Raw genomic sequence first — 17,698 nt, 5'->3', positions numbered from 1 at the left:
AGATGGACGAGGTAAACACTATAACAGGCCAAGGAAATTGAATGAACATTCGATAACCGCTGTTCATGAGCACATCAAGTGTTAGGTCCAAATTTGGCGCGTGTACGTGGTTAGGTCGATTCACCCCTTTCGATACGATAACCGGGAACTACGTAGATCGTGGACTGGATTGATCGATTATGAAGGACCACCCTGAGTTCGCAGTCTCAGAGACACTGTTTTCGCGTATAAAAGAAACTAAACCTTCTTAACTTAACAAAGGTTTATTGATAACATTAACAACTTGCTTTGGCCGGAATAAAAATTATACTGTGATTCGACTAATTTACTACTTAGTTCACGTTAAGAGAAGACTCAATACCATTTTAGTAACATTCCCTATTCGAGATCACTTCTACATGGAGTGTGACAAGAATATGCAATTAATTGATAAAAAATATAAGGGGTACAAATAAGTTTCCGCCGTTTGATATTAAAAATTAGGAATTTATTGTGAAAGAACGGTGCATTATGTTTTATTCAAGATATTGTCCATCGCTAGCCACTACTTATTCCCATCTTTTTGGCAGCTTTCGGATACCACGTCGGAAGAACTGTTCATCTTTTGAGACTATCCATGAATCGACCCAATCTTTGCTATCTTCATATGATGTAAAGCGCTGCTCAGAGAGAGCATGTGTCATCGATTGGAATAATGTTAGTCGGGTGGGGCAAAGTCTGGTAAAAATGGCGGGTGGGGTAGGACTTCCCAATTAAGTGTTTTCAAATAGGTTGACCGACACCGCAACATGCTGACGAACATTATCATACACTAACTTTCAAAAAAACCGCAACACCAAGAAGAACGCATTGTATGTATTTGAAATTTTGGTATGATTTTAGACTTGTAAAGAGAAAAAAATGATACAAATTTCAAGTTCGTACTTTAATGCGATATGAAATTTTTCTTTACTTTTTTATCTGTGACGATCGTTCTTTTTGCAAATTTTTTTACAGGCGGATAGCGATAAAGGTATTATTGTTAGTACCATATTAAATGTGTGGTAGTGCAAAATGCCTCGTGTACGCCAAAATGCAGTTTATCGGCAGTTAACTCCCTTTGAAAGGGGAAGAATTGTTGTTATGCATGAGGCAGGTTTACCTTTCCGCGAAATTGCACGTAGATTGGATCGAAACGCATCAACAGTGCTAAGAGCTTGGAGAGATTGATCTAACGAAGGGTCAGTAAATCGTCATCGTGGTAGTGGCCGTCCAAGAATGACGAACCAATGCGAAGACCGGCGACTTCGTCGTTCAGCGACAGGCGCCCCGTTTGAAACAATTCCGTCTCTTGGTGCTAACTGGGTAGCCACCCTAAATCGAAGGGTCTTCCTTAGTACGATGTATCGCAGAATTCGAAGTTTTCGACTAAATTCATATCGTCCTATGCGTCGGCTTCCATTATCACGAAACCACAGGGTGGCCCGACTGGAGTGGTGTCGTCTGAGAGTGCAATGGGTGGATGAGTGGAGAAGAATCGTGTTTAGTGATGAGAGCCGATTTTGTTAATGGCGATCTGATGGACGGTTACGTGTTAGAAGGCGCAGAGGAGAGCAATTAAATTTGGACTTTTTGGAAAGGCGTAATTCTGGTTTAGCACTAGGTGTCATGGTTTGGGGTGCCATCCAGTATGGTAGTCGGTCTCCTCTTGTTTTCATTTATGATAGATTAAATGCTCAGAGGTACATTAATAGTGTCTTAGAACCAGTTCTTGTACCATACATGTACGACCATCCTGGAAGCACATTTCAACAGGATAATGCGCGACCACATGTAGCCAACGATACTTTGAGGTATTTGGAAGCTGAAAATTTGGATACTTTGCCTTCGCCAGCTTGGTCTCCAGATTTGTTCCCAATAGAGCATGTATGGAATATAATGGGTCGGAGACTTCAACGTTTAGTTCGCCCTCCAGAGACCATAGATGAACTCCGCGAGCAGGTGCAGATTGCCTGGGATACAATACCATAGGAAGATATTGACAATTTAATTTTAAGCATGCCACGTCACTTACAGGAATATATTAATTTAAGAGGAGATACTACCCATTATTAAATTATTATTAAATTTTTTCACTTATTCACAATAATTTTCTTTTGATATTTTGATCGTTTTTATCTATTACCCAACCCAACGTCATGCCAGAATTTCAAACGTGTACGATGTGTTCTTCTTGGTGTTGCAGTTTTTTTGAAAGTCAGTGTATAAGAGAATAATTTTGTCGTGTCTGGAATAGTAATAGGCTTTTCCTTGAGTGCTCGGCTTAATCTCATTAATTGTGTTCGGTAGAGAGTTCCAGTAATGATTGTGTTCGGTTAGAGCAACTCATAATATATGACACCAAGCTGATCCCACTAAATACACAACATGAGTTTTTTTCCATGAATATATCCTTTGGCTGTCAATGTTGAAGCATGGCCAGGCGGTCTCTATGATTTTCTCTTCTTTGAGTTATCGTAATGGATCCATTTTTCATCGCCAGTGACTATTCGATGTAAAAAAACATTTTTTATGCCTGGCAAGCAGCATTTCACTCATGCAAAATCGGCGCTCAACGTCTCTCGATTTCAATTCATAAGGAACCCAATTCCCAACACTTTTAAATGATACGAAATTGCTTGTTGAGTCACTTCTAATGTAAGTGTAAGTTCTTTTTGCATTTGGAATGAATCTTCTTTCAATAATACTTCCAATTTCGTATCTTTGTACACTTTAGGTCTTCCACTGCATTCTTTGTCTTCCATGTGAAATTCACCGTTTTTCAATTTGTGAAACCACTCGCGACAACTTTTCTCACTTAAAGCAGCCTCACCATATGCGCCACAGCTGCAGATTTCTTCAAATTAAAGAAGTAAATTAAAAGTTCCCGCAAATGACGCTTATTTGGCGCAAAACTTGACATTATTGAACAAATTATGTGATGCTGATAAGGAGTCACTAATATTTCAGGTTAGTTCAGGTTAGTTGTTATTATTGGCCAAACTTGCGATAGTACGTTTTATATCTGACAATTTCAAGATAATCTTCTGATGGGCCCATGTTTTGTCAAACAGAGGAAACTGATTTGTACACCTTATATAAAGCTGAGCTACCCTCAGAGTGGGTCAAACATGTTTACGTAACTCGGAGCAATCCAACATCTTTTGAAGTGTTTGAATGTGACTCAAGTATGTTCAGAGACTGGATTGATTTTTTTAAAGGATATTTCAAGCCCAAGTATTCTTTTACAATAACACCGATCAGAGAACTTAAAGTGGAAATACAAAAGCCATAGGTAGTGTTCTTTAGGAGCACGTATGACGGTACCTGGGAAAAAGGTGTTATAACTCTGTTAGTCAAGAAACGGATACTGCAAAGAGATCTTTGAGATGGAGAATTTTATCATCCACATCATCGATACAATAGCGCTTTACCTATAGCCATTGCCAAAGTATAAGGATTTGCAAGCTTTAAAAAAATATTGTAAAATGCAGACTTAATTTTTTTTTTGATTTGCTACCATTTCACAGAAGTGTGAGAGATTAGTTTTATTTATTAGAAGAATTTTTTGGACATTTATCGTTTCTGTTAACAATATTGTGGACATTCATCGTTTTTATTTACAACCTTTTGATTCTTTTGTGTTTAATTACAGAAATTCTTAATAAATATGTGCGCGTAGTGATCCTAACTTGTTGTTTCTGAAAGTGCATTAGTTACTAAAGAAATACAAATATTGATGTCATTTTTTGGATATATATATTTGTATATTGTGAAAATGCCATTGTTTCAAACATTAAAATTGATTTGGCTCGAAATTAAATTTTTGTGACACTCAGTGTTTTTAGCGTGAACCCTTCATATATTATATTATATTTTTTATACAAGTATAAAGTTTTGAAAAATGGTTCTTAACTTGGGAAAAATACAAAAACCTTGTTACCACCAGTACATGATTTTACTTTTCACACGATACCACACTACTACTATGTGTACCTATTATATTCCTCCTTTTTCTCACCTTTCGAGTGTATGAGTCATTTCTCACACACTAAACACACACAACATCAACATAACATTAACTATTAACGCCTTAATCTTAGGATAACCATCTACATACATATATAAACATTCATTTTACTATTCTTTACCACCATGATTCTAACTCACCAGTTGAAAGATTACACTCGACACTAATCGAAAATCTGAAATCTGAACCTTAAAAAAATCAGACACAAATTCAGACGTAACAAAGCTATTGCCATACGCCGTTATTGTATAAAACAGCACAATATATTCGACCACCTACTATACGCCTTTTAAATTAGTATTATATTAGGACACACAGACTCGCGTGATTTTACGAATCTCATATTATCCCATGTTTATACCGAATACATAAGCAGTCATAAGGTCAATACACAAGCCCTTGATCACAAAATATCTAGCGATACTGCGAAATTAAAAGAGAAAATTATTGATAAATTAAACAAAACTAAAACATCGCAAAGATTAATTGAGGAGCAACTTATCAAAACGCATTTTCCGTCACTCGAAGCGACATTGAGTTTGATGCGGACTTTATAACTTTATAAGTATACCTACATACATACATATGTATGTATGTACTCAGCATTTGATGCCGTACCAAAACTCGTTTTAACCCACTTAAATTATGTGGAAAAGATTTTCCTCCGCACTAAACCGAATTATGTATCCTGACATGCCCACTTCAAAAAGCATTATTTTGTAATTTTCGATATAGAAGTCCCGGTATTACGAACGTTACCATGGGAATTCCCCGAGAACTAATAGGAGACTCCCATATTTCGATCTAACTTAAAATAAAGGGTGAACAGTTAATTCAAGATGATCGTGGGATAAAACATCTTCGAATTTTTAATTTTAAGTAATTAATTAATTTCTTAATAAAATGTGTGTTGTGAATTACTTATTTTAATTTTACGACTCTTCAAAGTGCGTTTACAATGAGATTCAACTAAAAATGCATGTTATGCATTTTCCGCATCAAAACGCATTTTGTTCCTAAAATTTTACAAAATATTTTTGAATCTTTCATTGCCTTATTTTATCAAACAACATGATATTAATGTAGACCGAAAATTATCGATCTTCAAAATTTTACATTCAAGGAATAAAGGGGTAACAAGTTATAGTTTTTTGCTATTTCCCAAAATTTGCGTTTCTGGCTTATAATGCGTTTTGATATGTTACTCCTCAGTTATAGGTTTTCAAGTATACAAAAAAAATCTAGCAATCGGACAAGTAAGATGAAACATACAGACACTCTCATGAGTATTCGTATCCTATTGATTCTAAATTTAATAATAAAAATACTTTTTCATAATGTAACTTTCAACTAGTTTTTTTAATAGAAATGTTCCATGGAAGTATAAAAAGCCCAATTCACATAAACTTTATTAAGGATAAAAATTATTATTAACAAAATATAATTTTAAGTGCAACAAGGAACAAAATTAAACAAATAAGAGTATTCGTACCTATGAACTAAAAGAACATTTTTTTTTTAACATTTAATATTTAATTTTTTGTTGAGCCTCCCTAGGATTTTATAATACTTTTAAGCCTATTGTACATGTTGGTTCAATATTGTGTCAAATATCCAAAAGCTTTAGTTTTAATGTGCTTTTGCTATCAATCTTCTTTTCATTTCTAACCATCAATGTTCTATTGGATTTATATCGGGACTTTGGGGTGGTGTTGCAAAGATATGTGGCGTATTATACGATGAGATCCATTCTTTCACAATTTGAGCCGTATGTTTTGGGTCATTATTTTGTTGAAAATAGTAATTTTGTGTCATTTGATGCTAAATGATTTCTTAAAATGTTTAAGTAGTATGTTTTGCCCGTGATTCCTTCGATAAAAACCAAATCGCCAACACCATTTGCGGGCATACAGTCCCATACCATAATGGATCCACCTCCGTGCTCTACTGTTCCTTTTAAATTTTTTAATTCGTATTCAGAATTTGATTTTCTAAACACCATTGTTCGTCCATCTGAATTAAACATATTGATATCCTTGTCAACATATTTTTTTGCAAATTCTAAACGTTTCATTCGATTTTTCTTATTAATAAATGACTTCTTTCTGGCAACTTTCTTATTATAGCTATTCCTTCTCAAAACCCTTCTACATGTTTCAGTTGATATTTATTTATTGAAGTATTTTAAGACGAATGCTGCTAACTTTGGTCCACTAATTTGTGGATTCTTCTTTATTTTCTTAAGAACTGCTTTTTCCTCGTAAGAAGTGAGTTTCTTCGAGTCTCTTTTACGTTGTTTATTGCAAATATCTCCACTTGATTTAATGTTTTTCATAATATATTGTATCGTAGATTTACTTCGGTCCACTAATTTGCAATTTCTAAGTAACTTTTACCTTCAGTGTGTCATTTAAAAATGAACTTTCTATCATTTAATGAAACTTCATTACGTTTTTTCCCCATTTTTGCTAGTACTTCGTAAAAATTAACAAATATGTATATCTACTTTGGTAATCATTCGTACTATGCCACGAACAAGTTTAGGCGGGCGAAATTTACAATCATTTTTTCAATTTGATTTTACCCATAATAAACAACTGCAGTACGAATACTCTTGTGAGCCTTATTTTGTTCTTGTTTCCTTAAAATTACGTTTTCGTCATATGAACATATTAATTTGCAAGAAAGTATGCATTAGTTTAAAAGCTCTTTAATTACAATGTAGTTTTGTAGCGTGCCCGGGTTGGAATAACTACACGCGATTAAAAACACACTTTATTAACTTTTCGGTATTGCAAGAGCAGAAGTAAGGAGCAAAGACCCTTTTGATATACATACAAAAAATACATTTTCGTCCGGCGGGCAAAATACAACCTCGCAAAAGTCTTGGTACGCGTAAAAGTATGTTTATTTTTATTTTTATTTTTGATGATATTGCAAAAAAAAAAGAAAGAACAGCCAAGGTAGGTCTAAATATGTACATAGTATATTGAAATCAAATTTGTTATCAGTTTAAGTTTACTTCTGTTAACTTTAAAATGGCACGAACAGAATTAAATATTAGTGAACGCAAAATTGCAATAAATTTGCATAAAGAAGGAAAATCCTATACTGAAATTGGAAATATTTTGAAAAGAAGTAAATCCACAATTCAAAAAGTTATTAATCGACATAATACTGAAGGAAGAATTCAAAATAAAGTTCGAACGGAAGTTAACGCAACGAGAGGAAAGGTGGATACTCATGGAAGTCAAAAAGAATCCCAAACAAAGTGCTCCAAAAATTGCTGCTGAGTTGCAGCAACAATATGGAAAGATAGTGCATGAAGATACAATTCGTCGAGTATTACATCGAGGTGGTTTTAAAAGTTGTACTCCTCGCAAGAAGCCATATGTTAGTAAGCAGAATAGGTTGAAGAGATTGAAATTTGCTCAGGAGTACAAAAATTCTTCTCCTGACTTCTGGGATAAAGTGATTTGGTCAGACGAAAGTCGATTTAATGTTTTTGGATCTGATGGATGCATAAAAGTGTGGCGAAAGTCAAATACGGCATTGAGTCCAAGCAACACTATTAAAACCGTGAAACATGGAGGTGACGGTGTCATGGTTTGGGGTTGTATGTCAGCAGCTGAAGTCGGTAATATTTATATAATAGAGGGAATCATGGATCATAAAGTGTATCTCAACATTTTAAAGACAAATTTAAAGCAAAGTGCCCAAAAGTTAGGGCTTGCTGAGGATGTTTACTTCCAGCAAGACAACGACCCCAAACATAAGGCATACAATGTACGTCAATGGCTCATATATAATACCCCTCATTTGTTGGAAACACCTCCTCAGAGTCCAGACTTAAACCCGATTGAACATTTATGGAGTGTTTTAGAGTCTAAAATTCGTCAGCACCATATTCAAAATAAAGAATGTCTAAAACGGATTATTTTGGAGGAATGGTCTAAGATAACCGCTGATGTAACAAAAAAACTTGTTCATTCAATGCCAAATAGGCTATTACAAGTTATAAAATTAAAGGAGTACCCAACAGGGTACTAATAATTATATGTACCATAAATATAACTTTACTCTGTTATAGGTACCAAGACTTTTGCGAGGTTGTATTTTGCCCGCCGGACGAAAATGTATTTTTTTCTTAACATGCCGATAATTATATCTTTAATTAGTTATATTATTTAATGTAGCAGAAGTGTATGAATTAATATGTAAAGTGTAAATAAAAATTATACTAGTTGTTAAAAAGAAATAGGCAATAATATACGTTTGATAGAAGGGTACCAAGACTATTGCGGGCCAGTGTACGTGCAAATGTTTGAGAAGACGTGTCGAGAACGTTTCTACTAATTCTGATCTCCCTGCGTAGACCTCCCCTATCTTCAATCAACTTTTCAATAACTTTAAATGGGATACTCTGTATATTGTATTTAAATATGACACTATACGTAATGTCCACTTTTAGAAAATGTCACTTTGTGACATAATTATTTGAAATAATCATATCAAGTTTTATATTTTTGGAATGGGGAGAATTAGGGGAATCAGAATAGGCAAAAATATAAAGGGTGCCCCATTAAAAAAATTTTTTTGTCCATATCTCGAAAAGTATGAACTATAAATAAAATCTAGGTACATCACTGGATTCTACGTAAAAATCTCTATCCGACTCCGTTTTTACATTTTAAATAACTTGACGCATATTCAAACTATAAGGGGAGTCCCAAAATACAATATTTTCAAAAACGTCCTGTAGTGCAAAAACTAAGGTAGCTGAATCAATTCTGTCAACGTCATCATTAGTTTCACTAAAAAATGACACAGGTTCGCGAAAACCGCATCTCTCTATCTTCGCCAGTAACCGGGATATCTTACGATTACAACGAAAATGGGACATTCTGTACAATACTTTCGAGACAACTCTATTCTAAAAAGCACAGCGCAACATAAGAATAGTGTACCTAATATCAGCTACGGAGTCGCCTCTATGTATACAGGGTGCATTTCACATAGGATTTTTCCTTTCAACACGACATAGAGCTCAGCAAAATCTTTATGTAATATTTTTCCGAAATTTCAAAAACAACTGAATTATGCGTGCAACACATAACCCTGTGGAGAATTTTAAATGAAAACCAACTTTATTCCTATAATATCACGAGCAATGCTTTCAAACATTAATGCCATAAGATGATATCAAACAAATACAGGGTGATCCATTTTATTTTGCACCGCCCCTCTTAAATCCTTTCCTTTTTACTTCTAGAATAAAATGTAAAACATAAAAGTTTTTAGAGATTCATCTAAAGGACTAAAGTTATCTATTTGAGTAACTACAGGATGTTCCATAAAAACGTGGCAGATCAAACTTTTCTTTTTTTTAATGAGATACTCTACATCTTATTACATAGTTTGTCGGGTTTTTGGAGTTGACTTCAACGATATATAATATGTATAATTTCAATGAATTCGGTTCAGTATTTACGTTAAAAAAGTATTGTTGTGTAAATGGTTATAACTGGCGATTAATCTTACAAATAACAGTTGCTCTTTGCGTAATAATGATAAAATTAAAAATTTTATGAATTAAAGGATTCTCTGAATAACAAAGATTTCATAAAGTGTCATGTTATAAAAAATAGGTATAGAACTTTTCAAGAATATTATAATTTATATCCTGACAGACGTATACCCTTACTTAACATGTTCAAAAATATATAGCAATTATTTGAAGAGCCGAAATCTTTTCAAAGGAAAACTAGAACTAAACATGTTAGTTAAAAAGATTTAAACGTTTTATTCTATTATACAGGGTGATTTTTTAACAACGAAACGACCGAAAACTGAAGATACTCGTCAAATAGTAATGATTGGCGAAAACATGCCTTATCCGAAAGTTGATGGTTTCTGACATACAGGGTATTGAAAGTTAAAATGTGTATTCATTTTTTTGCCATTATTCTACATATCTAGATTAGACGCTTGAAAATTTGCAAAGTTATGTTTTTTTTTAAGTGACGAATAAGACACATTTCGCAATTTCCGTGTTGCTAATAGAAGGCGCCACTTATGGCCAATTTTACAGAATTCACTGTTAATAACTTTTTATCCTGTATGTCTAATATGAAATTGGATTCAAAATCTGAAAGATCAATCATTTTTCCATTAATTATGTATTCTTGTTTCATTTCGATATCTCTATCTGTTTTCGAGAAAAATATGTGTCGAGAATGATGGTGTAGTGTCTCGTTCAGAAGTCATGCTTGAGGAATTAAACACACTCGAACCGTTAATATTATTCAAAGAAAACGACAACATCTTAAACGCTAAACTAACATAAAGTTGATAATCTAATCTTAAAAACAAAAAACTGGTGATCCAGGGTCAGTCTTACTCAATCCCTTTCTCTTAAGGAACTACCTCATCCATTTTTCCATGTTTCCCCTCTGACCCACATTACGTGTTAACGAATCACCCTGTATATACAAGTTTGTGCTGCGATCATATTCGTTATCTACTGATTTGTATTACTTTTAGACTTATTTTTTAACATTAAGAATATCCAAACAACTCGATAACAAATGGTACTAGAGACTTACAAATACGTTATGCCAAAATTTAAGATACCCTAAATAGACATAAATATCCGTTTAAATACAAGAAAGTTCAACATCTAAGCGACAGAGGTAAGGTACGAAGAGTTGAATATTGCAGGAACATATTAGAACTTTTGGATTTGAAAATATTCTTTAAACGGATGAATCAACGTTCAGTATCGCCGAAATGTTAACTAGAAGAAATTTGCATTTCGGGGTTCCTGAAAATCCATATAAAATTTGAGAAATAAAGACAGTCAGAAGGCAAAATTTACATGTATGGTGCGCTATATTAAGGAAAAAGATCGGATTATAGATTTATAAATGGCAGCCTTACGGGAACAACATATATGAATTTACTAATGGGAGAAATTGATGAATTATTAAATGAATTACTATTGAGTGAAGTGCGGCGTATAGTTTAGTAACAAGATAGAGCTCCTGGAGACAGTGTTTGAATGATAGTACAATATCTAAATCATGTATACTCTTAATCGATCGGGAGGAGCGGAACGATTTCACAACCACCTAACAGCCCGGATTTAATACCTTTAAGTTTTCCTTTTTTTGGATTATCTTAAAAAATAAAATTTATCTGCAAAGACCAAACAACTTAAAGGAATTACAGAATAAGTTAATACAAAAAATTGAAAATATAAATAATAATCTTCATTGGATGAACTAACCTGAACTAACCTGAATTCGAAAATTTAAAACGAAATTACAGAAGATGCTTAGAAATAAAGGGGGGATATTCTGAGCAATTGCCTTAGACATTTAAACTGAATAATTATTTTTTTAAGTTATTAATAACCATATAATGTTCTTAGATAAAACGATAAAATAACACAAAATTTTTACATTTAATATTACAAAATTATATACCGTTTAAATCAGCTCGAAAAGCCCGAAAATACTATGAAATAATATACATACAGGGCATTATATTAAAAAAAAACAAAAGTTTGGTGTCCCACGTTTTTATGGGACATCTGTAACTATCCACATAAATTACTTTCATTCTTTAGACGAATTCTTACAACTTTTTAATTTAAAATTTTATTTTAAAAGTAAAAGGAAAGAATATAAGAGGGGATGTAAAATAAAACGGATCACCCTGTACATTGCGAGAGCTTTTAGAGAAAAACGTTCGCAATAAAAATTTTGATAACTGTTCCGATCACGGATCATTTTTTATCCGTAACGGTATAAATAATTTTCGAAATACGTACGTATGGGCGGGGAATGGAAAATTCTTACGCTATTCGCCGAATTAATTTCCAACAGAGATTTTCTCTAAATGTTTGGTCCGGCATGGCTAACGGTATGCTCATCGGATTTATTTTTCTTCCAGACCGAATGACAGGCTTGAGTTATCTCTATTTCTTGGAACATAATTTGTCTGAACACTTTGAGAATGCGCCTTCAAATGATAAATAATCCATGTGGTTTTTATACAACGATGCTCTATCTTATTTTAGACGTCAAGTGTAAGACTTTTTAAACAATCAATTTCCTAACAAGTGAATAGGACAAAATTGACCAATAAGATGGCCTGCGAAATCCGCGTGATTTTTATCTATGGAGTTATATGAAAATTTTGGTTTTTACGACTGAAATTAATACAGTGGCAGAGTTGCGTGACCAGATAGAAAACGCCGCAGAAATAGTTACAGAAAAAAGACCTCTTTTAACAGCATCTACAAGGTGATCCAAACTTGGCGTCTTAGGCCTATTACGGGTAAACGGCAGCCGGAATTAAACATTTAAATAACGGTTCTTAAATGAGATGTCCTAAGATCTATTTTTAATTGAAACCTAGATTTTTCCAAATGTGAGAAAATGGTGTCTGTGACGTTATCAACATTTTTTTTTCAGAAACATACCTTTTTTTTATATCATGAAACTTTATAGTATTCTAAACAATTTTTGTAGGAACCGTTTTTATATTACTTTTTGTTTCAAATCTACAGTATGTTCATAATGAACCTAACTATACTTGTAAATTGCCTTATTTTGCATTTTTATTAAAAAAGTGATTCTTTATAAAAAAATTTGCTTATTTTAAAAAACTAGTAGCTACATTTAGAAGTTCGAAATAATGTACAGGGAAGCAAAAAAATAGGAACCATTATTATTATTCTTTTTTCCATGTGTAACTGATCCATAAATTTTAAATTATGAAGCTTATAATCAAAACAGAATTGAGGAAAAAATTATAAACTATAAATTATTAATTTGTCATATGAATTGACACTGACGTTAACTTTGTCAAAATAACAACTCTTACTACATTAAAAATTACTTTTAAACTATTAAATTTGTCACTCGCATAAAATAATATTTTTTTTCAAAAGGGCAACACATGACGAAAAAGTTTATATGCTATTGATTTATGGTGAAGCACATCAAAATGCCGCAAAAGTTGCTCAAATATATCGTGTCAGATATCCTGAACGCCATGTTCCTGATGTAAAAATATTTTCAAGATTAGAATGCCATTTGAGACAAAACCAATATGCGTTTTCTACCAGAAAAGATAAACCTATAATACCTAGTTTTCAATTAAAAATAGACCTTAGGGGTCTTCATTTAAGAACCCTCATTTCGATTTTTGATTTCGGCTTCCGTTTGACCATGATAGGCCCAGGGCGCCAAGTTTGAATCACCCTGTGCAGAGTCGAGGATAAGGCTAGTGAGAATTTCTATAATGATACCAATAACGACAATTTTAAATATCTTTTATAGACTCAGAGTCAGTAATAATTAAAGGTTGGTATTTATTAAAACATTCGTACGCGCCTATTTCGGTTGTTTTTGAGATGTCTAAAAAATGTACATAAAGGTTCTACTTAGTTTCTTGAGATCTATGTAGTGTTAAAAGGAAAACCCCTACTTAAGATACATCCTGTATACAGAGTGTAACAAATTCCAGTCTATGTAGGAGGACCTCGGAAAGATAAGAGATACAAAGTTGGTTAAATGGACGCAAAGTTGCGTATTATGGCCTTCAACAATAATCAATTTGCGAATTTTTAAAAATCCGAATACTTTCGGAAATATCCGATTAAGATCGAAAATTGGGATTTTCGTTTTTTTCAAAATCTCGAAAACCATTATTCGGAGAAAGCTAATAATGAAACATTATGGAGGCACTTTTTGACTGGCATTCTACTGATATTATCGATATTTTCACTCGACGATTACTTTTTGAGATATCATAAACTGCTTTGAATTTTCTTATGGGCGCTTTCTTGGATTTTTACAACATTGGTATCTACATGAAATTTCCTTTTTAATGATGTATTATGTTCCAATATGTTAGTGGATTGTTAGTGTTGTTAATGGACCTTTTCCATCTAAAAGCCTTGATTTGCTTTGCCGTGTCAAGTTAACAAACGTCGGATCGTATTTTTTTAATTTATTTATTCCACTAATTTTATCAAGCAATGAAGTTTTCAAATAAAGAAAAGGCTAGTTCTATTAGAATATTTTATTTTTGTTAACGAAACATGTTTTATTCATAGAAAATGTATCTTCAACAATATCCCTAGTGGAGACAACCAAATTATAAGTGCCTTAAGGTAAATGGACACTTTTTTGAATATTTATCTCATTAAATTAAAAATGTTTAATAAAATTAGTGGACTGAGTAATATACAAATTTACAAAATGCGATTTGATGTTTATTGACTCGACATGATAACATAATTCAAGGCTTCTTAGATGGAAAAACCTGTTTTTCTTAATTTATATAAAATCCACTAAAATATTGGAACATAATATATTATTGGAAAGGAAATTTCATGTAGATTCAAATTTTGTAAAAATCCAAGATGGCGCCCATAAGAAAATTCAAACTAGTTCATGATATGTCAAAAACCAATCGTCCTCTAAAAATATCAATCGTACTAACAGAAAGCCAAACAAAAATTGCTCTACTAATGTTTCATTATCAGCTTTTTCCGAATAATGGTTTTAGAGTTTTTTGAGAAAAACGAAAATCTAAATTTTCGATTTTTACCACATATTTCCGAAAGTATTCGGATTTTAAAAAATTCACAAATGGATTATTGTTGAAGGCCATAATACGCAACTTTGCGTCCATTTAACTGACTTTGTATCTCTTACCGTTTCCGAGATCCCCATACATAGACTTGAATTACATTCCGTGCTATATACCGAACTATCAAAAAGTCAGAATTATGCGCAGTATACCGGTCGGGACTCCTTACATACATACAATTATGACAGTTTCTGAGGATTTGAAATTGGTTTTGTTTTCTGTTGGAACGGCTGAAAATGCACATTTTGAAACAAAAACTAACACTTACCCACTCTGGCAAATTTGTAGAAATGGTTGTCAACGGAATTTGGGTACTTTACCCAATCGACTAATGCTTCCTTCATTTTTCGCTTATTTACCTTTGACGTCGTTGCATCATCATTGCTTAAACATGGAAAATACGCATATAGAGTGTCCAATTCTTATTACCTTTTTCAGCACTATTAACTAAAACTGATAATTTTTTCTAACAATTTGTTTTTGAGATACCATCAATTTTATTTTTTATTGGTAATGTATCGTAGGACTTAATTTCAAGTCGTTATTGTCTCCAAAAAGCAAGTCTTTCATTCCATGGAAATTAGCTTACAGTAAATGGAAGACAATTGAATTTGTTCTCACTATGTAAAAAAGTATTTTTTATACCTATAGACCGTATGTGTGTAAATACACATACACATGTTCTATACATATAATCTAGTACCATTGAACATATACAGGCTGTCCATTTAACATCCCTTCGAACTCTAATCAGTTTATTTGTAATTTCTCAAAAAAAAAACAATCTATATCTATATGAGACTAATGAATGTAAATTTTTCTAAATTAGTGACAACCCTACAGGCTGTCCTAAAAACGCGGGGAATCATAAAGTATCTTTGTTAATGGGACTACCTGCATTTTTTTCACGTGATAAAATCCTTTCTTGAGCCTGAGTTAGTTTCTAGACTGTATGTTACCCAGGGATGCAGTGACTCAAAGCTATGACATTTTAAAAGAAATTTTAGACATTTCCAGTACTTCATAAAAAAAATAATATCGCAGTTAGATTAAATTAGATTGTGATAATTTCAGAAGAGATTTTCATGTAAGATCACCTTATCAGTTATGAATACTCATTTAGTTAAAAATACATACAGGGTATTCACAATAACAACTTTAACTTTCATCTTTTCAATTTCAATTTTTTCAATTTGTAAAATAGGATGACAAGAAGGAAAAAAATCTGTTTTCTTCATTTTGGTACAAAATAATGTCATATTTATTTTAAATGTTAATGAATTTGTTAATTACATATACACATGCTCAAAATTTAAGGATATTGTAGATTTCGTCAATAAATAATTTTTTTACGTCGAACCGAGCCTTACTTACTTATAACTTATTGACTTATGACTTATGACTTATGGCTATAAACTTACTTATTACAGTTATTTTTAAATATTTCAATTTGTCAAATGCAAAACTAAGGGATCTGAATGAAAGACGATTTACAGATAAGCATAAAAAACGATTTAAAAGTATGCAAAAAATAAATTGTAATAGAATGAATTATTACTCTTCAAAAAAAACATACAAATTTAAAGTTACTAAGGAATGTGTCCTCCTCGTGCATTTATGGTGGTCTTATGTCTTTCTATACTCAGGATCAGGTTATCTAAATCTTGATAATTAATATCATTCCAGACCTGTTGGAGAGTTTGAAATAACTGATTTCGGTCTTGAAGTTTATTTTGGTTTCAACGAACTCTTCTCTGAAGCACGTCTCAAGCATACTCAATTGAATTGAGATTGGGAGGTTGTGCGGACCAGTCTAAAACTGGAATATTTTACTGTTCTAGGAAATTTCTAGTGACTCTGACAGTATGTGGAGGAGCATTATTAAGCATTAAAATAAAATCTGAACCAATAATGTTTCTGTATCAAACAACAACAGGTTTTAGGACATTCTTAATATAATCGTATTCTGATAAAAAAAAACGATTTAGGAAAAGAAGATTGGTTCTACAATCAGGTGAAATTCTTGACCATACCATGATTGTGCCTTCTCTATAGCTGTGAACTTCCTGTGTGCGTTAAATTCGACTTTGTGTACTGGGTGCTTTCCAAACACGTATTCTTCGAGAATTTGGATACAAATCGAATCGAGGCTCATCACTAAACAAAATGCTTCTCCACTATTACAGTTCTCTTATCACATGTTCTTGATCCCATGCTAGTCAAGTGGAGCCATTCTCATGGTTTAGAAGTTGGCATCTCCAAGGCTTCCTGGAGACTAAATTATCTTCTTTCAATCTTCTGTAGATGCTATGTCTTGAAACGGTAACATTATGAGTCCCGCGTAGACGATGAATTAACTGTCCATAACCCCTTAACAATTGAGTTTTGGAGAAAGAAAAGTGTATAAGACATTCTCGACTTAAAATTGACCAAAGAATACGCCCTTAAGCTATAACTATTGAGTCACGGGACACCCTGTATACAAGACTAGATTGGTTTACAAGTGTGAATACGGCTTCGATTTTTGCTTCTACATCGTGAAGACGACGTTCTACGTTGAGACGGCAGAGAGAAGAGGAAAGTCTACCAATTGTTTTAATTATGGCCTCAGAAGGCATAAATCCAGAGGATACCCAAATAGAGCAAAGGAGGTAAAATATTACAATTGTGATAATTTTGGACATATGTATATAAACCAAATGCCCAAAAAAATTGAATGGCGTGAATAAAAGTCATACGTCTATCAACATTCGCGCTATAGACGTTGTGCTCGAAAATACAGTCGAAGTACAAATTGATGATGTACAAATGATAGCGCTATTGGACACAGGAAGCGATATAATCGTGATAAGGAGTGATGCGTATGATGATTATTTTAAGCACATTCCTTTAACTCGAAACGAAATAACTATAAAAGGAATAGGTTCCAATAGTGTGAAGACGGAAGGAGTTTTTCAAAACGAAGTAAAGGTTAATGATGAA

The 17,698-nt window shown here is 32.9% G+C and overlaps 1 protein-coding gene across 1 annotated transcript in view; it reads right to left on the bottom strand.

Annotated features, from left to right (window-relative positions):
* LOC136418641 (DNA (cytosine-5)-methyltransferase 1-like) overlaps positions 1-15,062 on the bottom strand; it is a 29,767-nt gene extending 14,705 nt beyond the window's left edge. The window contains exon 1 of the mRNA XM_066404751.1: positions 14,985-15,062. Within this exon, the coding sequence (XP_066260848.1) occupies positions 14,985-15,060 (76 nt within the window). The 5' untranslated portion in view covers positions 15,061-15,062. The remainder of the gene's footprint in view (positions 1-14,984) is intronic.
* Positions 15,063-17,698: the final 2,636 nt, after the last annotated feature.

The sequence above is a fragment of the Euwallacea similis genome, chromosome 36 (assembly GCF_039881205.1).
Source record: "Euwallacea similis isolate ESF13 chromosome 36, ESF131.1, whole genome shotgun sequence".
Lineage (NCBI taxonomy): Eukaryota > Metazoa > Arthropoda > Insecta > Coleoptera > Curculionidae > Euwallacea > Euwallacea similis.
Note: the sequence above shows the minus strand (reverse complement) of the source record. Positions and strands in the feature narration are given on the sequence as shown.